At 37.0% G+C, this 18,624-nt stretch overlaps 1 protein-coding gene across 1 annotated transcript in view; it reads left to right on the top strand.

The window, feature by feature from the left end:
- ASCC3 (activating signal cointegrator 1 complex subunit 3) overlaps positions 1-18,624 on the top strand; it is a 492,957-nt gene that overhangs the window by 214,785 nt on the left and 259,548 nt on the right. Inside the window, exons 12-13 of the mRNA XM_045011487.1 lie at positions 1,971-2,147; positions 11,570-11,641. Of these exons, the coding sequence (XP_044867422.1) occupies positions 1,971-2,147; positions 11,570-11,641 (249 nt within the window). The remainder of the gene's footprint in view (positions 1-1,970; positions 2,148-11,569; positions 11,642-18,624) is intronic.

Below are 18,624 nucleotides of genomic sequence, written 5' to 3'. Positions count from 1 at the left end.
TTACTATTTAACTATAATTTAACTCCCCAAAAGTGTGCTGTATGCTTTAGAGACATGCAAATGACAAGTAGCATATTTTGAAGGGTTTGTGTTATGTTTAATTACAACATGTAATATGATGACTGATAACAAACAAGTTGGAATGAGAAGATGCTATTAGCATTATGTTTGCCAAGTGCATATCTATATTTAGGAACACAGGAATTACCGTACTTAATCAGGCCCCAGGTCCATTTATACCAATATATTATGTTTCTGATAATTCCAGAACCAGATACTTCAGAGGAAGATGCAAGAACCCAGCAGTATGGATACGTGGGATAATCTGCCCTCTATATAGGTCTCATTCTTGACTGTAGTAGTTAGAGATTGACCTATGCCCCGAAACACAGAATTTTGTCATGAATTATATTATTATTAACTCCTGGATATTCTTGATATCCATATAAATATCCGACCCCGGTTTGAATCCTGTTAAGTTCTTGTCTTCAGTGACTTCCTATGGCAACAAGGTCTTCATTTTAATCACGTGTTGTGTGGGAAAGTATTTCCTTTTATTGGTTTTGAATTTCCCAACTTCTAATTTCATTGAATGTTCCTTTATTCTTGTGTTTAAAAAAATGGGAACTTCCATTCTTCGTGTCAACCTTTTCCGTCTCATTCTTTATTTTATACACTTTTATCATGTTCCAGTCTTAGTTGTCTTCTTTCTATTTATTAATGTACTATTTTTTTAAAAAATCAGGTTAATTTCTTAAATATCTTTTTTTATTATGGAGCAACTGGAGGGTAAAGGAGACTAGCTGGAATGTGACAGCATGAATGTGAAAAGATGAAGGGGAAAGGTGAGGAGGTAGGAGAGATGAGGAGAGGAAGATGATGGAGAATGCTGAAAATTCTCTCCCACTCTGGTTTCTCAAAGGCCTTGTTTTCTCGAATGCACACTCTCATGAGAGGAACTTTAATGTACCTTTTCTTTGAAAAATGGAAGTTGTCATGTGTCTGCTGCGTTGAATCTCTGGCAATTTTGTCTCAATTTGCCATGGAAGGTAGAATTAGAGATTTCTCCTTAGCTTGGATTTCCTCAACAGAATAATGCATGTAATTGTATTTTTCTGCACCAATTTTACTCTTCTTACAAAAATCATAAAATCTCCACTGTGCACAGGGAAGAAAATCAATTTATGTATCAAAAAGAAATCATAATGCAAAGGAGATGATACAAATTACACCATTAAAAAGTGATTATTTTACAATGGTTTGGTAATCTAAAGATTGCTTTAAGGTTTATACAAACTAAACTAGAATAGTAAGAAAAAATACATTTGAAAATGGTTTCTATCTACAAGTACAGGTAACATACAAACTCATACGTGAAAAGAAATATCTCATGCAACAAAAGCTTATCTGGGTGTATCTGATCAAGACATTTCATAAATAATGTCATTACATTAAAAAGTTATTGTGTTATAGTCATAAGTAGACTTTTTTTCCAATAGAGCCTGAATATCAGTACAGAGGGCAGACGGCAATGTTAAAAATGAATTAACCTAATTATACCATTTAAACAGCTATCTTGGTATTGTCTTCAGCTTCATAAACCTCATATTTGTGGTCTGAATTAGAGTGAGGGAGCCTAATTATCTCTTCCTTAACTAGACCCTGTAATTGACCTTTTAAATGTGTCTGTTATTACAGATTCAACTTTTTTTATGGCAGTACAAAACTATTAATTTTATTGGGTGAAGTAAAATGTTTTAATGAGAAGAGGTATTAGAATGTTTTAATGGAGATGAGTGAAGAATAGACAGGAACCACCAGTCTGTGTTCTCTTTAAACTATTAACTGTTTGTATCACACTATTGTCTTGCTTTTATTTTATAAAGTATGTTTTAATCCTTTTCTGTATTTGATTGATAAAACTCAGATTATTTACTCATATCTAAGTCATTTTTTTAATTTGTTGATAGGTTGAATCTACACAGAGCATGATCAGGATTTTGGGCCTTTCGGCTACATTACCCAATTACCTTGATGTTGCCACATTTCTACATGTTAATCCCTACATTGGACTATTCTATTTTGATGGCCGTTTTCGACCTGTACCACTTGGGCAGACGTTTATAGGAATTAAGACAACAAATAAGGTAAATGACTATGGAAAATCTGGAAAATGTTTTTTGGACATTTATACACAGTTATGGATTCCAGCCTGTGGGTTTATAAATGTCTTCCTACCTATCTGGACAGTGGTTGGATACTCCAGATTGTATTATTCTTTAGTGCAGGAGCCTCCTGCATCGTAAGTAGATCTCTTCACAACCACATACGCTTAGAAGTTACTTTCAAATTTTCAGAATAATACCATCTTGCATAATTTAGACTGGAACTTAGAATTTTCACTGTGGTTAAACACCATTTTATCTCCTTTGTACTCTCCACATTAAGCAGAGTGTTTGATGATAAAGCTCTGTCCTGATTAAACAGCAATGATTGTCATCAGTTGGTGAGTTTCCTTACCAAAGTCTTGTTTTGAACTGTGTTTTCAAAGCAGATTGTTCTGTCCAGTTCTCTCATTTCAGTCCGTATCTTTGGTGGAAATTATGGAATTAGGTTTGTTTTACTGTTAGAATACATGAGAAGTAACAGCACTCAACTCGGTGGAAAGTAGTCAAGCAGTTTGGACATAAACGTTAAAAGTATGATTTGATGTTAGGGTGACCAGACAGCAAGTGTGAAAACTTGGGACGGGGGGGTGGGGAGTAATAAGAGCCTATATAAGAAAAAGACACAAAAATCGGGACTGTCCTTATAAAATTGGGACATCTGGTCACCCTATTTGATGTATTGAATGCCATAAGAGTAATTATGATCAAAACCTGTCATAGGACAAGCTATCAGCTTTGATACATGCAGTTTTGATAGCTGGAGACATGAAAGTAGTCTTTAACCCAGTCTTTTATATTCTTTTCCAAAATGAGAAATAGAGAGAAAATATAACCAAGGTATACACATCATGTAAAGGTAACTATATTTGTATTAGAATCCATTACTGCATATTAAATCAGTCTGAGATAAATGTACTTGACACTTAAAACAAATATTAATTCTTCAGTTAAATACAAGTTAAATATACATCAGGGGTCGACAACCTCTGGCACACGGCTCGCCAGGATAAGTATCCTGGCGGGCCAGGCCAGTTTCTTTATTTGCCGTGTCGGCAGGTTCTGCCAATCGCAGCTCCCACTGGCCACGGTTCGCCATCCCAGGCCAATGGGGGTGGCAGGAAGCTGCGGCCAGCACCTCCTTCGCCCGCACCGCTTTCCGCTGCCCCCATTGGTGAACCGCGGCCAGTGGGAGCTGTGATTGGCCTAACCTGCCGACGCGGCAGGTAAACAAACTGGCCCAGCCAGTTTACTCTGATTGCTAAAACAAAGTAAGATAAGAAATTATATTTTGTAGCCCAACTTGTCATACTACCTTAGAATATCCTACTAGACTGTAGGTTGCCTATTTTTTTTAAATTACGTTTTCAACCAAAAATTAGTTTCAGAGCTCCATCAATAATATGGTATGTTTTTAAAACAGTGAAAAATTACTTTCTCATTAGGTTCTTTAAATAATTCACTCCATCCGCAATGCAGAAAAGAAAGGTGTCTTAAAACCATAGGGGAGCCGTTTCACGTCTGTGCACACAGGGATAAGTTTACCATATGGTACTTATTATGATGTGCATATTTTAACCTTCATTAATTGTTTCAAGTACCTTCAATAATATTTGCTGTTGCCTTTCTTGAATCATTTCTTAATACTTCATTTGAATGTTTAGTTTATTCATACTGTATTGTTAGAAAAAGGCAAAGATGTAGTTTCCTAGTAGCAACTTTGGAATAAGCTTTATAATTTTTAAATGAAAGGAGACAACTATGTCAAGTACGTCACAAAGTATTGTTGAAATGACCATGAAATAACTAATTCCCCTCCCTCCCTTTCTGCCCCCCCACCAAAAAAAAATTGCTAACAAGGAAGTGAAATTATCAATGAATTACCCCTCCTCAGGTGAAAATAGACAGCTGAGATGCTTCCATTAATACCACAGGCCAAGAAAAAGTCCTCATTTTGCTAAGAAGAATGTCATCAGAAATTTGAGATAGAAAAAACATTGTGGAGTCAATTGAATGTGCCTTACAGCAGCTGGCATCTTCAATGAAGAATGCAAAGTATTGAATCTCCATGTCAGAAGATTTCTTCCAGGACAATATAGGAACTGAACTGACCCAAACAGAGTGTGAGACCTTGCAGAATCAGGTCTCTGTCTACACTCTCCCAACCCTCCCATGACCAAAGAGACAGCACAAATGTGTTTGTGGGGCCAACAAGCAACTCTTGACGCAACCCACTAAAGCAGCTGTTAGGTCTAATATTAGCATGGACTCTTAATTGTTATTCCTTGTTAGGAGGAGATCATCAGCCAACACAATATATGCAGTGTTGATAGCTGGTCTGGCAAATATCAAGGAGCTATGAGGCAGCTAGATACTGTGAGAGTTGCCTTGCCACAACCGTCTCAGTAACCTTATCTGAAAAAGTGAAGATTGACCAATTAGCAATCTGTTTCCAGATTGTGTGCATAGACTGCTCACAAGGCCCCTTCAGAACAGACAGCATCCTCCTCTCTTTAGTAGACGCAGCCATAATAACTAACCTTAAGGGGCCCTATCATTTCCCCACATACTTTCAGCAGCTAGGAGGCACATTTGTCTAAGGCAGGGGTTCTCAAACTGGGGGTCGGGATCCCTCAGGGGGGTCACAAGGTTATTACATGGGGGGTCGCAAGCTGTCAACCTTCATCCCAAACCCCACTTTGCCTCCAGCATTTATAATGGTGTTAAATATATAAAAAAGTGGATTTTTTTTAATTTATGTGTGTGGGGGTCACACTCAGAGGATTGCTATGTAAAAGGGGTCACCAGTAAAAAAGTTTGAGAGCCACTGGTCTAAGGCATTGCTCTGATGTTTTTCAAACACCTCTCCTACCTCCGTGAGTAATAAATGCCAAAATTTAAACAGAAAAGACCTTTGCATTAGTCCCCCTCTAGTTATTGTTCTGTTCAAAAGGGCAGATACATCTCAGCCCAAATCGGACGGTTCTCCCTCACGCTTCCCCCTGCCCCCCCCCCCCCTGAAAAAAAAAACAACACCTAATAGTTGGATTGGAAAAGCTTAGCTAAAGTACTTCCTTGTTGGCTGGAATTGTTTTTCACTTAACATTATCTCAGTTAAGTAGGATTTGTGCAAAAGAGCTATGGAATAGGAAACATGCATCAGCTTATATGAAAGAGTAATATCCAGTGCCAGGAATGTCTCGATCCGCTATTAGTCATTTTAATTAGGCGCTGAAAGTTTGAAAGACTGGGATGGGGTTTTCTCATTTGCAACATAAAACAAACTGGTTTTGTGTCCTTAGTGTAGAAGGTGGATAAAACTCTTAGGTACATGAGTTAATGCATATTTGTTTTTTTGCTGCTGTTAAGTTCAGACACTAGATAATGACAGTGCTTTTTTCCCTCTGTTTTATTTGATATGGTTAGAGAACCACTAGCCATCGTGTACAACTTGGCCTGCACAAAATTAAAATTGGCCAAAGAAAGTACAAAATAATTCTCTCTCCAAATGATGCCCTTCTGTTTAAGTGAAAAGAGAACACACAGTTTCAAAACTGACTGACATTTGTATACACGTTTGGTTCCATACCAGTGCTGAACATCAATTAGGCAGAAATTCCAGTCAGAGATATTTTCGATCTCCTAACATGGCCTGAAGCACAATTTTGCTTGATAGGACTTTAAATGTAGTATATGGTTAAAAGAAAGATTGAGACCATAATAAAATCAGTTTATGTGAACAAATGACTCTTCGACAAATTTGAGGTAAAAATAATAAGATCAATTGGATGCTGTGAATTTACAGTATGGTTTGAGTTCGCTAGCCTTATACATGCCACCAGTTTCTTTCCTTTTCTTTTTACTGATAGTATGTTTAAAACATTTCTTTAGAGAGAAGATAATGGTGTGCACTAACAATTTTTCGATCAATAAATGAGGATTTCCTTCCCAACCCCTAAATTGTACTTAGATTTTTCTTGTTTTTGTTTGTTACTTTTACAAGCTTTACTGTGTCACCAAGAAATAATAGAGTTCTCCAGCTTGGCTACACATAGTAAGGGAACTCTTTCAGTCTTTCCCAAGTTTGTTGTTTATGTTTGATGTATTTAAGTACCCATGAGACAAATCTGTAATTGATGCTGCTAGGAAGGCTTGGTTGAGATTAGCAGCACATTTAAAATGTCACCAACTGTTGCATGAAGATTTTTATCTTTTAAGGAAACTGTAATAGATGGAAAACTGCTAATTTGAATATACTGATTAGGGAATATACATTATATTTAATAAATGACTGTCAACAAAATGCTTGCTTACTTAAAGCAATTTTTATGAAGTCCCCAACTAAAGCATATGTTGAATAACCTGATGACATTGCTGCCTCAGAATTACAAGATTTATTAAAAACCTAAAAGGCATAGGCCATCAGCATTTATGACTACCTGATGGAAATCATGGAAATAATATTGAAAAAGAGGATTGGAAGGACGGAGGATATAGGAAGGATAAGGTATTGAATGCACATAATAGGAATTAGTGTGGGTTGAAATGCTGGTTGTTTAAAACTACAGTTGAATCTATTTTATGTACTGGAATAATTGAGACATGTCTAAAATGAATGTGTAAAATTGAAAGAGTTGCTGGAGATGTGGAAATTGTCCAGCTATACCAGAAGTAGAACTGAATGTGGTTAAATTTGGCTGCATCTTTATTATTAGCTCTCTAGGAGTATCTGATAGATAAAAATGCACAGTGTAGGTAATTATGTAATCATTTCAATATCTGCCTGGGTGGCAGAGGGACTTCCGTCAGCCCTCCCTTCATTTTCATCCTGGTCCCCAGCCAACCCGCTGTTGGGATCTTACCATCCCCTTCCCTCACCTCTTGAATGAGGGTAAAGGTGGGCGATAAAAGAGGGGAAGAGAAGAATGAGGGGGGATTTGATAGCTGCTTTCAACTTCCTGAAAAGGGGTTCCAAAGAGGATGGATCTAGGCTGTTCTCAGTGGTACCAGATGACAGAACAAGGAGTAATGGTCTCAAGTTGCAGTGGGGGAGGTTTAGATTGGGTATTAGGAAAAACTTTTTCAGTAGGAGGGTGGTGAAGCACTGGAATGGGTTACCTAGGGAGGTGGTGGAATCTCTTTCCTTAGAGGTTTTTAAGGTCAGGCTTGACAAAGCCCTGTCTGGGATGATTTAGTTGGGGATTGGTCCTGCTTTGAGCAGGGGGTTGGACTAGATGACTTCCTGAGGTCCCTTCCAACCCTGATATTCTATGAGGGGCTTGGCTCCCTGCTATGCCAGTCCTAGGAGCCCCGAACCTTCTCCCTCCCATTTCCACTCCTTTAACAAACACCTCCTTTTAATCCTTTATCAAACCATTTATCTGATCTCTGTATCCCTTCCCTACAGAGTACCTGCATGGTACAGGTAACTGAGTTTGTGATGACCAGGAGAACTGCATTGTGAATTGCCTGCTGGTGTAAAGGTTGTGGGCCTGTCAAGGCATCTAGATAGATTTATGTGCAGTGCTGGGGAGGAGCCAATGGCCGTGGTACATGTAAGTACCAGTGACATAGGGAAAGGAAGAAGACAGGTCCTGGAGGCCAAATTTAGTCTATTAGATAAGAGATTGAAGTCTAGGACCTCCATGATACCATCTGTGAAATGCTTTCAGTTCTATGTGCAGGGCCAGTTAAACAGGCAGAATTGCAGGGTCTCAATGTGTGGATGAGATGATGGTGTAGGGAGGAGGGGTTTAGGTTTATTAGGAACTGGGGAAACCATTGGGAAAGGGGGAGCCTATACAGGAAGGATGGCTCCACCTAAACCAAAATGGAACCAGATTGCTGACATGTACAATTAAAAAGGTGGTAGGGGATTTTTTAAACTAAGGGCTGTGGGAAAGATGGCAGTACGAAGAGCACCCTGTTTGGACAGAGACATCCCTTTTAGGGATTCTGTATATCCTTGTAAAGAGGAGAGTATAGAAGTTGGTAAAGTACAGGTAAGAACTGAGGAGAAATTCTCAAATGAAAGAAAGTATCAGAGGGGTAGCCGTGTTAGTCTGGCTCCCGAGGACAGTGTTATATCAAGGTAGAAGTGTACTAAGACTGGTGAACTTGAATGCTTGGTATTAAATGAGGATATTGATATAATAGGCACCACAGAAACTTGGTGGAAAAATAATAATTAATGGCACACGGTGATACTAGATTACAAAATACAGTAGAACCTCAGAGTTAAGAATATCTCAGGAATGTTCATAACTGAATAAAATGTTATAATGGTTCTTTCAAAAGTTTACTACTGAACCTTGACTTAATGCACAATGCATCTTTGAAACTTTACTATGTAGAAGAAAAATGTTATCCATCTTAATTTAAATGAAACAAGCACAGAAACTGTTTCCTTACCTTGTCAAATCTTTTTTAAACTTTCCTCTCTTTTTTTGTAGTTTACGTTTAACACGGTACTGTACTGTATTTGCTTTTTTTGTTTCTGCTGCTGCCTGATTGCATACTTCTGGTTCCAAATGAGATGTGTGGTTGACCTGTCAGTTCGTAATTCTGGTGTTCTTAACTATGAGGTTCTACTATATATAGCAGTGACAGAGTAGGCTGATGGGAGAGGGACAGTATATGTGAAAGAAACCATAGAGTCAAATAGAGGACAAATCATAAATGAATCAAACAATACCATAGAACTCTATGGATAGAAATTCCATAATTGAATAATAAGAATATAGCAGTAGGGATATACTATCAGCAACCTGAGCAGGATGATGATAGTGATTGTGAAATGCTCTGGAGATTAGGGAGACTATAAAAATAGAAAACTCAACAGATTTCAGCTGTCCCCATATTGACTGGGAACATGTCACCTCAGGACAGGATGCAGAGAGAATTTCTTGTCACCATAATGACTGTTTCTTGGAGCAGCTGGAACCCACAAGGAGAGAAGCAAATACCTTAAGGGATCTGAGGAAGGGGGTTTGGGGCTCCTATTTCTGGAACAGTAGGGAGCTGATCTCCCCCCCACCTCCTTTATCACCCCTTTCAGCTCATATGAGGAAAGGGTGGCAGGATCCCAGGTCTGGGATGGCTGGGGATTGTGGACATGAATAAGGAAATGAGGCTGACCCTGTACTGTATAATTTGTTGCTGGGTACTTCCAGATATTTTAAGTGAATAAAGTTGTGGCCTAATTAAAGCACATCCATGGCCTCCTGCCTTTCTTCCAGCATCACCAGACAAAAATTATTTTCCTTTTATTTGTATTTGTTCTTATTTTTCTAATGGTAAGCACTTCCCTTTCTAAGTAGTGATGCTAAGCAGCAACAGTGTGCTCAAAACACCAAGTAAGGGGTGGTCTCTATCCCAAGGAGCGTATAACTTAAACAGAATCTGTTCTGTCGATACTGAGAATGGAACCTTTTACATGCACCTTCCTTCAGCTTGGACAGACGAATTCAGATACTACCTACCAGAGTGGCCATATTTTTGTGTGTGTTTTATAAAGCACCCATGTATGTTTATGAAACTATAAGAAAAGTAAATAATTTAATTTCTCCTAATCCTAGGTAGGTCGGCATTATCTAAGATCAGCATTGCTATTAGTATTCACTTATCCTTTCTTATTTTATCTTTTTGATCTACCAGTACTTCCCACAATTTGTTCATTTCACTTTTATTTCCTTTCCTTTCTTAGTATCATAACCCCCTTCAAAAAGTTTTTCCTTTTCCTTTTTATTAAGTAGTATTTAAAAGTTAAATTGGGACAGTACAATGGAACTTCTCACTAGCTATGACAATTTGAATGGAAAAGAGGAGGGTGGGCCAGGTAAATGTGTGATGTTCTGCTTATAAAGGATTTGAATGCCATACTGTACTTTATGCTTTTAATTCCATTTTATCTTTTAGAAAGTTTTCGTTCAGATAGGAAAGACCTAGCACTGTATCATGAAATTAGTCTATAGGATATGAAATGTAATCTATAAAATGTTGCTCTTAGTAATAACGCCATGTTTGAAAGACACATGTTGCATTCTTATTCTCATGGCATTCATGTGACACCATATTTGGATATGTTTATTTCACCCATATAAAGTTATTTTTTTTCCATTAAAGCCGTGTTTAACAATTCTTTCAACCATTCTGAATATACCAGAGAGAGGTTAAATTTCCATTTTCTGAATATTGCATGTTTTCCCACTATTGCTTGATGGCTGCTGGAAGATTCAACTCATTTATCAAATGTCTCCTCTCACTCCCCATTAAATGAACAAAATGAGCTATAGACTGAGTGTCAGTTCTGACTTTAAATTTCCTTGTTTCATTTCATCACAACCTTAAGGAGGAGGGATAGCTCGGTGGTTTGAGCATTGGCCTGCTAAACCCAGGGTTGTGAGTTCAATCCTTGAGGAGGCCACTTAGGGATCTGGGGCAAAAATTGGTCCTGCTAGTGAAGGTAGGGGGCTGGACTAGATGACCTTCCAAGGTCCCTTCCAGTTCTAGGAGATTGGTATATCTCCCTTTATTATTATTATTACCTTAATGTTGTATAACCTTTGTTTGAATGTAAGCAGTGATATTGAGTCACACAAATATTTGCATGTTTATCTAAATTTCATAGATCTTCAATTTGCAGTGGTTATATTCAAATGAAGTACTCATCCCCAATAGATTGTAATACTCTCCTATGAGAGCTAATAAGATATGGACAAAGTTACTGGCATAATACCTTAAATGTTATGGGGAATGTCTTCAGAAACAATTTAACTAAAGCCACATTTAGTGATTGAGAGTCCCTGGATAATCTTATTTTAATATTACTCTTTACATCTTTGCACAGCACTGTCTTCTCTCACTTGCATCATGTCAAAAATTTTGATACTAAGTTCTTAGTATGGAATTACTGATAAATAATGTGATGGATTAATAGAACGCTGTGTAAAAAGGGTCTTCTACTCTGCAAAATTGTTTCCACTTCCCATGACATTATGTACACCTATAGAGAATCCTTTTAATACTAGCTGGAATTATCTGAATTTATGTGGGGGAAATGAACAATGACTTAGAAAGCTGATCTTATATCTGTGGATGTTGCTATATGGATAGCAAATAAATTTTGCTTTATTAACCAATTCTTAGATGTGGTTGATATTCAGACGCTTGTATTTGATTTTGATAGACTCACTATGCTATGTTCATATGCTAGTAGGACTTTGGTATGACAGGAAAAAAAAATAAGTGTTTTTATATTGTATTTTTTATTAGATGTTAATGTTTGTTTCTAGTAAGTATTTGGGTGGATTCCTTTTAACTGATTTACTATAAAGTATGTTTCAACTAGAATGAAAGACTGACTTTTACTTTCAGTTGGTAATGTGTCACTTATTACTATCCAGGTGCAGCAGATGAATAATATGGACGAAGTATGTTATGAAAATGTTTTGAAGCAAATAACAGCTGGACACCAGGTATATTTATTTTTTATTGTTTTTTTTAATTCAGAATCTGTTTCTTGGGAAAAAAAATCTGAACAAGAATATCTAGTCTGTATTTTAAATAAATGCTTTATTTTCCTCTTCTGTGTTCTAAGACAATTAAACTCAGAGGCTTAATTTCTGAGTTCTTCGAAGCAGTAAAAGTATTTTAATGAGAAATATTACCATGCTTGAAAACTTACAGACTAAATGATAACTTTTAACTAAGAAGCATAAGGCTGAAAATATCTAGTATTTTGGTATAGCACTTTAAAACAACTGTTGTTATTATTATATCAAGTGATTATAATTAGTTTTGAATCATAATGCGTGGCAGGTCTGGATTTTAGACTTGCTACATTTTATAATAAAAATAAAATAGAAGTTATAGAACTCATCATGAAATTGTTTCTGAAGACATTCCCCATACCAGCTGAACAACCTGCTTTTATCAGGGTTTGATGTATTAATAAATCAACCATAGACAATTGGGGGATGTGTAAATATATTTGCTCTTATAATGGTAGTAATACAGTTCATTACTGAGAAGTCCATCTCTTTAACAGATTTCATTTCTTCCTTTCCACTTACATAGGAAGTCATTAAACCATTCATCTCTCGATGATGCTGTTCAAAGTTTGCTGTAAATTGTCACTCAGGAAAGAGAGAAACTATTCGAAAGTATAGTTTTAAATGTAGCTAAATGTAACTTTAGTGATCAAAATTTATTTCAGCCTCTGGCCTACTTCCTAATCCCACCTACATTTTTAAGAGGTGTACTATCTGAGATTAATACGTACATCACAGGCAAAGATTTCCATTGTTTTTTACATGTTTAGCAGAGCATCTCCTATCTCTTGCTCTTTGAAGTGTCCCATCTAAAAATCACAATTAGTTCTCCAGTTCAGTCTGCAATGGAGGTTTCTAAAGAGCGTTTTTAGGTTTCAGACTGATGTCCAGTCAAGAAACAGTGTGGCGTGTAGTGTGGTTATTCTCCATATGTCTGATTTGTTTATCACTGTTTTATTTCCTGCTTCTGGATCAGGAGCTTATAGAGCGTCATCTTCTCCTTGGTGCATCTAGGACAAGTGGCCGTGGTCCTTATGGTGCATGGCCAGTGCAGCAACAAATGCTAGCACATGCTCAATCCCTCCATAGTAACTCCAGTAAAAGATCTAGAGCTAAAAGAAATTTCAGTTCCCTTCCCAAAAACATCTAAGAATAAACACTTCGGGAGGGATTTAAAAGTATGGTCTGTTTGTCAGAAGAAATATTTGGTCAGGACTAGAGGAAGTGGATGTTGAAAATGAGAGAAATTACCTCAAAGGTCCTCAATCTTCAAGGTCCCATAATGAGTCAGTCTCAACCTCCTATTCTCCTCCTCCTGATGATGTGTTCTCAAGAAATGGCACCATTAGAGAAATGACTTTCAGTCACAAATAATGCACACAGAATCTCTGATCTCATCAAAGTTAAAGTATAGGTGAGATAGTCCATTTTGTTGTTACAAGCAAGGTGGATTTATCTGATTCTTCTCTCAGTACCATTTGTAAATAAAAAATAAGCCCTAGCACTTAGGAGAGTTTTATTTATCATTTTTCACTTCTCTCCTGGTTTGCTAGTATTGTCTCGGTCTATACATAGACCTAATGGTAGCAATCTCTTTAAATCCATAAGATTTAAATATGTACAATTTCTGGTATTGCCACAGAAAAATATATTTTTTTAACAACATAATTTTAAAAAATCTCAATTTTGTGATTATAGTAGTCTACAATAGATGGCAATAATCCATCTCCAAAGACAATGGTGTAAGCGCCAAAGGAATCCAGTTTGGTCATACAGCATCACAAGTGGCTAAAAAGTCCACTTCTCAAGTGGCAATCCTTGCCACAGATAGTGCAGGTGTAAAGATGAAATGGCACACGATTGGCACTTCAGGCCTGCTGTGTTTTCCTCTTTGCTCTCTTTTTCTCAACAACCTCTCTTCAGCTTCTTTGACTCCATGGTGCTGCACAGCCCTCCAATGTAGCCTATCATTAGTAGCCTTTTCCAAGCTTTCAGTGTCAGTGTTGAAACTTTTCAAATCCCGCTTGCGATCACTCTTGAACCTGAGCCTAGGTCAGTCCAGTGGCCATGGAGAATCCACAAGTTCTCCATAAAGAGGTCATTTGGAATGTCCATCATCATGCAGATGACTGAGCCAACAAACACATTTATGTTTAAGAATAGTGATTGTTTGGCAATTTTCTATTTTCAAGTATTTCAGTATCAGGAACTTTGGTTTCTGACTTGATATTAAAGTAAGTGGGTGTGGAACATGTTTAGATTTCTCTCATATCTGCATACTCAGAACATGTGTCTGGCACAATGTTAGCTTCCTCTAACCCCACATGCATTCAGTCAGTTGGCTGAATGTGATGGCTGCCTTTCTGATGTGAGAATTAAGCCTGTAATCCAGAGAGAGATTATCCAGTGTAGTTGATCCACACAGTACTTGTGCATAACTTCTAGCGTAATGTCAGCTACTAAAATTTCTTGTGCTGTCAATACATCTTGTGCTGTAATCATTATCATCTTTAGAATGATGGTTAGTCCAAATTAATGACAAGCTAACATAAAGCTATTGTAAAATTTATGGAGTTCCTGTTCACTATCTGTGATGAGCACTGCGTCATTGGTGAAAAGAAGTTCTCTCATCACCACATCTTTAACCTTATGTTTTGTTCTCATATGTGCAATGTTGAAGAATTTTCCAACTGATGTTGTATGGAGTTGTATACCCTTGGTAGATGAGAAAGTATGATGAACCACTAGAGAGAAAAATGTATTGATGAGTGTTGCTGCCAGATCACATCTTTGTTTTAGATCACTGCTAATTTCAAAGCTGTCATACTGATCACCATCATATGGGATTGTAACCTTCAGGCTGATCTACTGGCACAGAAGCCACATTGATGCTCTTAATGGTCAGCAAGAACTTGCAGTCTGTTGAAAGTGACCCATGCAAATGTCCTGTCAGCAACAGTATAGAGAACGATTCCTCTGTAGCTGTTGTAATCACTTCAGTATCCTTTATTTTATACAACATTATGTTGTTGTCATCCTTTGTCTTGTGCTTTCACTCCTTCCCTCCAACAAGCAAGGTTATTGTACAGATATTTAAGCACAATCTGTCCTCCTACTTTCAGAATTTTAGCTAGAATTCCATCTTTTCCTGAGGGCTTTCTGATGCTAGGGAGGTGATCACCTTTTCAAACTCACTTATAGATGGTTCTAAATTAAACTCTTCGATAATCTGGAGCCTGGGGAACCCATTTAGTGACGCTTCAGAAATAGTGGTTTCACGTGAGTAAAATTTGTGATAGTGTCCACCCAGCATTGTATCTGTTTGAATCTGTCAGTGATATCTCCATTAGGAGATTTGAGTGGAGCAGTCTTCTTGGCTAAAGGACCAATTGCTTTCTTGATTCCATCATCCTACAAACTACAATAACCTTATATTATTATAGAGAAAATTCAAATAAAACTTTGTAGGGCATGTAATTTCCTTGGGAGATTTTTTTGTTTGTTTGTATAGCTTTACTTGAAAATAGTTTTGAGGTTCAGTACAAATAACAATATGACTGTGGGTTTGCATTTTATTTTGAGGTCTACGCTATGGCTGAGAGAGGTCAAATGAAGTTACAGTCTTAATGTAACAATTTCAATAGCTGACACAATCACTGAACTCAATTTTTGAATATTATATTACAAACTAACAGCTCAATAAACAGTACATTTTCACTTTCAGCAGAATTATTGTTTTCTTTGCTATTTAAATCTCAATTTGGTTCCACATCAAGAGATCCAGATTGCCGTTGATAGTAACTTTTTAAAGACACTATATGTTTGAGCACTTACTAGTTTAAAACTTTAACGTATGGATGTTATATAATGGTTTTAACCAGTCTGTGACAAAAATGCTTTTTAATGCACAGAGTTGTTTAGCTTACTGGCCTTAAAATTTCAGGATAAATATGGTTGCTTGACATTTTCTACTTCAAAACATTTGCAGATGTGTTTTCTTGTCAGTATGTTGAATATCCGGAAGAGAAATTTAAACACTGCATGCATGTAAAATTACAAGTCAGTTTATTGTATTTTAACTCAGTGATGCCTGCAGTGTATCAGATGTAAGTAGCTTCAGGGATATCTCAAAAAACAGATGTAATTGAGAAAACAATCTTACAGAAAATGGTAAAATGCATATTGAAATTACCAACACATTTTCATTTTTCTTTTTAATTTGAAGTTTTAAAATATGCTTGTTTCTATATTAAGTACTAAAGAAACATAGGATTTACCATCCTGGAACAGGCTGATTGTGTAGCTGTCATCTTGCCCCGACAATGCAGAATGCTTCAAAAGAAGCATAAACCTGCCCATAATCCACATGACATTGCGATAGAGTATTATAGCTTAAAGAAGGAATTTTTTTTTTTAACAACTCTAGCAGGTGATTAGTGTGTTCTTTCTTTTTATCCTAGCCTAGTGTAACTGCAGAGTCTTTCTCTGAATATGTAGTCTTTTTTTATTCTAATCCATTTGCTGTCATACTACCCTGCAGCAATGAGTGCTGTAGATTAATATGAACCATGTTGTGCAAATTAGTCACTTTTGCTTTCAAACATTATATAAAAATGTGTAGTAAAAATGTAGACATTAATGTGTCTCTGAATCCTCTGCTCCCAGGTGGGAGGAGAGATAGCACCCCTGGAAGGAATTTTTTAATCCTTTGAGAGTAGCATTTGTTTTTCTAGAATTCTCATTGAGTGACAATGTTTTACTCCTTGTTTTATAAATGCTTTTGCATCCAGGTTGGGCATGAGCCTGTTTCTTTAATATTACCTATTATGTTTTGCCATTCTATATTTTTAGATATGCCTCAAGCTACTTACTTCCTGAGTGTGTGAATTATGTGCACATCAAATCTGCAAATTGTTTCCTCTCCTTTACATGTAAATCTGCTTCCTTGTAAGATATTTTAGAGGATTATTTCACCTAGCTGAGGGTCTTGCTTTTTGGAATTTTTCTTTACATCCTTTAGGCTATCTGTGTGGAATTTAGTAACTAGCTGGAAGGTTCTAGGTGCTCAGGTGGTAAGTACGACTGTCAGAAGAGGGATATCTCATGTTAGTCTCTACTATCACTACCTCAGATGACCAAAAAGCTGTATGCTCTGTCTCACACTGGAACACAAGACGCAATAGTGAGAATCCTGTGTGACAGAAGCAGAATTAGAGGGAAATAACTATCCTTTTTTAAAATACAGAACAGGAATTAGTACTTCTCTTCTGTGGTTATCAAGTTTCTTCAGTATGGTCTTGTGAGAGTCTTTACCAAAAATGTTGCTAGTTGGAAAGTCTTAGGGCTGGTCTACACTACCGCGGTAAGTCTATCTAACTTACGCAACTTCAGTTATGTGACTAACACAACTGAAGTCAACGTAGTTAGATCCACTTACCACAGTGGCTACACTGCACTGTGTTTACTTGTTTTATTTACTCAAACTGAAGTCATGCTGGTTTGTCCGAATCACATTATTATACTACGGTTTGCAGTGTGATATTCATCTGAAGTTGTATGTTCCTGTGTTTAATGGATGCAATGTGCATTTTCATTTTTAAAGAGTAAGCACAGTAGGAGAGAGTTGTATTCTACATAGGCATGTGTTATGACAGATGGAGAAAATCTTTTCATGTTGATTTTTCAACAGTCATACTCTGCAAGACTTCAAGCTCTTCCTGGCTACTGGGAAATTAAAAGTTGGTGATTCAGCCTTTAATTTTGATCCATCTGCTCAAACTAATGAGACATCTCATTTGTGGGCTTCACTTTGAATTACCAAATGCAAGTTGAGCTATATAATTCCTCTGAGTGACACCCTCCCTCCCCCATGTAATTGTGGGAAAGGATAATAATGGATGACTTAGGCCTACCATGTTTTGTTCCTGTTACGTAAACTTTCTTACAACTACTAAGAAAATAGAGATTAGAGAATGGCTCAAAAGTTGCCATGTGCTTTTTAAGTTAAACTGCTCTTTCTGTAGTTGGCGAAAAATGTAGATTTCATCACAAGATTTTTTTTATCAAAATACTCCCCTTACGACTTCAAGTGACAACTCTTGAAGCCATTAAAATTGAAATATCATAAAGATTTTCTGAAAACATTGATATATGCTTAGCATCAGCTGTTGTATCTTTGTTACCCATGAACACACCAAACTTAGTCTGTTCTCATTTTTGTATTGTTCTTCCCATACCCACCTGTTCGTTAGATCTTCCTGGCAGATTTTCTTTGTTTTTAATAAATGATTGATTCTTTTAAGAAAAACCATTTGATGATACACAGATGGAAATAGAGAATAGGCTGTAGCATCAGAGAGGGAAACAGCAGACCTACTAACAGTGATTACCTTCTCAGCCAGTGTTGGTGGGATTTCATGAGAATGGCATGCGGTTGCTTTGTTCCCAAAATGTAAACCAGGCACAAATGATCCTAAAATTGGATGAAGTAATTGAATTCAAGTACAGTGATGTTAGTCTTAATATGTATTACAACTGAAGTGAGAAACCACGTACATTTGTTTTTTCTAGTTTACATCTAACAAAACAAACTCTGCTTTTCTTATCTTTGCAACTTAGCAAATCTTTCTATTTCAAAACAAGTGTTATGTTTCTGTGTTTCATCTGAAAGCTTCTAGTTGCTTTACACATGCTGTTACTTACATCTTCTAGAAGAAATCCCACACACTATCAATCATCTGCCTTTGCAGAAATCTCTCAGCTGCTCAAGCAATCAAATCGGTGTTTTGCCATACCTTCCCTCCTTCCCATCGCCCTTCCTGTGCCGAAGAGCTGATCATTTCTGAAGTCCCTGCTTAATATCATAGGAAGCCATTTCAGTGCTGCTGTTATAGATTATTTAATGTGTT

Source organism: Mauremys mutica, chromosome 3, assembly GCF_020497125.1.
Source record: "Mauremys mutica isolate MM-2020 ecotype Southern chromosome 3, ASM2049712v1, whole genome shotgun sequence".
In the NCBI taxonomy this organism is placed as follows: Eukaryota; Metazoa; Chordata; order Testudines; family Geoemydidae; genus Mauremys; species Mauremys mutica.
This window is presented reverse-complemented; position numbering and strand designations above follow the sequence as displayed.